The sequence below is a fragment of the Moschus berezovskii genome, chromosome 6, assembly GCF_049115385.1.
Source record: "Moschus berezovskii isolate FMDL1 chromosome 6, NW_MosBer_1.0, whole genome shotgun sequence".
Taxonomy (NCBI): domain Eukaryota; kingdom Metazoa; phylum Chordata; class Mammalia; order Artiodactyla; family Moschidae; genus Moschus; species Moschus berezovskii.
In genome coordinates, this window is record NC_142465.1 from 63,260,790 (window position 1) to 63,265,664 (window position 4,875).

The 4,875-nt window shown below is 36.7% G+C and overlaps 1 protein-coding gene across 2 annotated transcripts; it reads right to left on the reverse strand.

Annotated features, from left to right (window-relative positions):
• Positions 1-847: 847 nt before the first annotated feature.
• On the reverse strand, positions 848-4,576 carry LOC129536402 (olfactory receptor 6C2-like). 2 transcript variants are annotated; one of them, XM_055395307.2, is made up of 2 exons: positions 4,555-4,576; positions 848-1,776 (listed from the first exon to the last, which is right to left on the reverse strand). In XM_055395307.2, the coding sequence occupies exon 2, from the start codon at positions 1,724-1,726 to the stop codon at positions 848-850; it is 879 nt and encodes a 292-aa protein (XP_055251282.2). In that variant the 5' UTR covers positions 1,727-1,776; positions 4,555-4,576. The 2 variants fall into 2 exon arrangements, with proteins under 2 accessions (XP_055251282.2, XP_088692830.1); XM_088836704.1 differs by having other exon boundaries at positions 848-1,764; positions 4,546-4,570.
• Positions 4,577-4,875: the final 299 nt, after the last annotated feature.

Sequence of the window (4,875 nt, forward strand, 5' to 3'; positions counted from 1 at the left end):
GCCTTCATAATGGATTCCTTTTCTATAACCCAGGGGTTCTTTGTATTTTGCTAGCTTAATTTTCTTGATCTCATAAGCTCTTTAATTTGCTGAGATTTTCTTGCTCCTGTTTGTGTAATTTACTATATTTAAGACTTGCATTGTATTATATATTTCAGCACTAACTTGTTCTATTATGTCAGCAGACTTTATCAGATCTTGGCCACCAGGGTGACGAATTAACACAGAGGTTGTGCTTTCCACTTTAGAGAGAATCCAATGACTCTAAACTCCAAGTCTTTGGGCTTTAAAGCCTCTTTTACAAGGTCAATGTGGATTTCCAGGTGTCTAAAGTCATATATTTTCCTTTCCATGGTTAAAATTCATCCCTTTTTTTTCTCAAATGAACTCATTTTTATGTTGAATAATTAATTCCTACTTGAGAAGAGTAACTACAGTTATATTAATGCATTTTGGATGTTTGGATTAAAAAACACAATGGATACTATTACTCTACTATTTTCCTATCAGTTCAAGAATTCAATTTTTTTCCCATGTAACACTTAATAGTTCTTTTATTGATCAGAACCAAGTTAGAATTTCAGTAAGGTCCTTTACGTTCTCTTGATGTAAGATGTCATCTTGGAGAAAGATTATTTTCAACAAAAGTTGAAAGGACTCAAGTTGTTTATTTCAATAAGCATTGAAAAGATGATTTTAGGTCTGAGATTCAGTAATAACAGTGGTATGAGCCTGTTAATATGAACAGACAATATACCAGGATTTAATAGTTCATAAATGAAGATTGTGACCTTGAGGCCCACTGCTCTTTTTAAATTGATATTTTATGCTTAGTTTCAACATTTCTTTACTTCTTTGAGATCAATGAAATTCTTTTGATTAAGTCTGTAAAAGCTTGTTTCACTTGCTTGTTCCTCAAGCTATAAATAAACGGGTTTAACATGGGGGCAATTGAAGTAGTAAGCAATGACACACACTTATTAATTGTCATTTCATCCTTTGTTGAAGGTTTGACATAGATGAAGATACAACTGCCATAAGTGATAGAAACCACAATCATGTGAGAAGAACAGGTAGAAAAGGCCTTCACCTTTTGCTGGGCAGAAGGGAACTTTGTGATGGTCTTGATGATGTATATATATGACAGAACTACACACAGAAATGTCCCAATATCAGTCAACACAGCAAGGGAAACAACCATCTGTTCTATGAACCATGTGTCTGAGCAAGAGATCTTCATCATAGGAGAAGCATCACAGAGAAAATGATCAATGACATTAGAATCACAGAATTCAATGTTTAAGCCCAGGCAGAGTGGTGGAAATATGACCAGCCAACCTGCTATCCAGCAACAGACAACAAGCCATCCACAGACTCTGCCGTTCATGATGGTTGCATAACGTAAGGGTTTGCAGATGGCCACATAACGGTCATAGGACATTATGGCCAGGAGGAAAAATTCTGTTGTTGCAAAAAGAAAGACAAAAAATAGTTGACTAACACAAGCATTATAGGAAATAGTCTTGTCCCCAGTTGATAAGCTGTATAAGAATCTGGGAATGCACACCGTGGTGAATAAGGTTTCTAAAAAGGAGAAGTGTTTGAGGAAAAAGTACATGGCAGTTTTAAGGCGAGAGTCTACTAAAGTGAGTATAATGATGGTTAGATTCCCAGTGACACTCAGTAAGTAGGATATAAACAGAAATATAAAAATCAAAACCTGCATTGGAGGATCATCTGTCAGTCCCAGCAGTATGTAGGTATGATGTATGGTTTCTCATTGCTGACTTATACTTCTCAAACTCCTCAGAAATTCAAGTGACATTGAACTGAGAAAACTTGCATGAAATTATGAGGCCATGGCTATTGGGTGAAGATATCCAATCACAGCAATGAATAGTCATTTTCTTCTGTGAGTTGCTAATGATGAGTCAAAACTTTGGGATTCTCAGCTATTTTGATGTGCATTATAGGAATCCTTATGATCATGTTTTTCTGAAATGTTTGTACTAGGGTTCATATGCCACCTTGCATGCTTTCACATCTTTATTTTTCAATTAATCTAAACTCTGTCCTTCATTCTCTGAAATATATTAAGCTGTAGAATTAGAAATGTCATCCATGTGATACTATTTTATAGATTTTATAATGTTCTTTTGCTCCTAATAATTCTTCACTATTCACAAGTTTGAATGAGCGCACATGTTTTTTGAAGTGTGGGTTCCTGTTAAACCCAAATAAATGGCTGAGTTTGACATTTTATACAGAGCCTGGATATCATGTGTGCAGTATTTGAATGTTTGCTGTTACTGCAATGACCAAAAATGTTATTTCATTTTATATATTTTACTTTTGGTATCAGAATTGTCATCCAAATAATACCCATTGCTTTCCAGTCTTGCTATTTATCCTGAAGTTTCTACATCAATATCCAACTTTCCTTCCATTTTTCACTCTAATAGAACGCAGTGTTTGATAAGTACTACATAAACACGTTTCCTGCTGCTGTATTGGGTAAAAAAAACTATTATATGCCAAAACTAAAAACCCTGAAGAATTTAACCTCAATTGTTAGTACTTACAAGGTCACAAAGGATGAGAGGAGACAGGATGAGACACAGATTGAAGGAGACTAAGGACACATGACATTTCCTTTTCAAATAGTAATTTGCATTGGCTTCTGTAACAGAAAATGACATCAGTGGTAAAATTAGGAAAATCCAAACAAAGTAATTATTTAATTTAATTTATTTCCTAGGTAATCCTTCTTTTCTCTGAGACCCTGAAATCCTATGATTCCCAATCAGCCTCTTCCTGTGCCTCTAGGGACTCACAGGCCCCAGTGAGGTAGGCAGCACTTTGCACATGCTCAGTCTGAGGGATCCCAGACGAAGAGTCTCAGTAGCCAGCATGCAGCCCCAGCTCTAGGCAGTGGTAGCAGGTGGCCAGTGAGCACAAAGGACCTGCCGCAGCAGAAGCAGCAGCAACTTAGGTGCCTATCCTAGCTTGGCCATGAACTGGATCCATCCTTAAATCTCCATTTTAATTATTAACATTTGTATACAGTGTATACATCGCTGTTAAAGTACTGCACTCAATATGCCAGAAAATTTGGAAAACTCAGTAGTGGCCACAGGACTGGAAAGGGTCAGTTTTCATTCCAATCCAAAAGAAAGGCAATGACAAAGAATATTCAAACTACTGCAATTCACATTCACAATTATACTCAATTCACATGCTAGCAAAGTAATGCTCAAAATTCTCCAAACCAGGTTTCAACAGTACGTGAACTGAGAACTTTCACATGTTCAAGCTGGATTTAGAAAAGACAGAGGAACCAGAGATTAAATTGCCAACATCCGTAGGATCATAGAAAAAAAAGCAAAATTCCAAAAACATCTACTTCTGCCTCATTGACTATGCTAAAGCCATTGACTGTGTGGATCACAACAAACTGGAAAATTCTTCAAGAGATGGGAATACCGGATCACCTTATCTGCCTCCTGCAAAACCTGTATGCTCGTCAAGAAGCAACAGTTAGAACAGGACATAGACAGCAGACTGGTTCCAAATTAGGAAAGGAGTATGTTAAACTTGTATATCGTCACCCTGCTTATTTAACTTATATGCAGAGAACATCATGTGAAATGCTGGGCTGAATGAAGCCCAAGAGGGAATCATGATTGCCAGGAGAAATGTCAATAACCTCAGATATACAGATGAATCACCCTTATGGCAGAAAGTGAAGAGGAAAAAAGAGCCTCTTGATGAAAGTGAAAGAGGAGAGTGAAAAAGCTGCCTTAAAACTCAACATTCAGAAAACAAGATCAAGGCATCTGGTCCTATCACTTCATGGCAAATAGATGGGGAAATGAAACAGTAACAGACTTTATTTTCTTGGGCTCCAAAATTACTGCAGATAGTGACTGCAGCCATGAAATCAAAAGACACTAGATTTTTGGAAGAAAAGCTATGACAAACCTAGATAGGGTATTAAAAAGCAGACATTAGTTTGCTGACAAAGGTCTGTAGAGTCAAAACTATTTTTTTTCTGGTAGTCATGTATGGATATGAGAGTTGGACCATAAAGAAGGCTGAGGGCCAAAGAATTGATGCTTTTGAACTGTGGTGTTGGAGAAGACTTTTTTATTGTTTTTGAAAAAAATTATTTTAATTGGAAGATAATTAAGTCCCTTGGACACCAAGGAGATCATACCAGTCAATCCTAAAGGAAATCCACCCTGAGTATTCATTGGAAGGACTAATGCTGAAACTGAAGCCCCAATGCTTTGGTCACCTGATGTGAAGAGTCGACTCATTAGAAAAGACCCTGATGCTTCAAAAGATTGAAGGCAGGAGGAAAAGGGGATGACAGAGGATGAGATGGTTGGATGTCATCACTGACTCAATAGGCATGAGTTTGAGTAAACTCTTGGAGTTGGTGATGGACAGAGACCTGGCATGCTGCAGTCCATGGGGTTGCAAAGAGTTGGACATAACTGAGTGACTGAGCAACATAATACAGTGTTAATTCCTTGGCAATGATTATTGCACTATGATTATGCAGGATGCTACTTTTACGAGAGCTGTGTGAAAGATATCTGGGAACTGTCAGCATTAGTATGTCAGCTCTTCTGCAAGTACAAAATTGTTTCATAATTAAAAATTTACCAAATAGAAATAAAAAAGAAAGCTAAAAAAAGCTACAGTATGCTGGAGCATCTTCATATGAATTATTTATTTGGTTCAACATGATTTCTCTTCCAGTGGTTTCTGCTTCTTCAGTTGTATTTTTTGATGATGTCCATTTTATTCTCTCCATAAATAGATTGGATAGAATTTGAAATCAACATTTACAGTTAAAATTATAGTTTA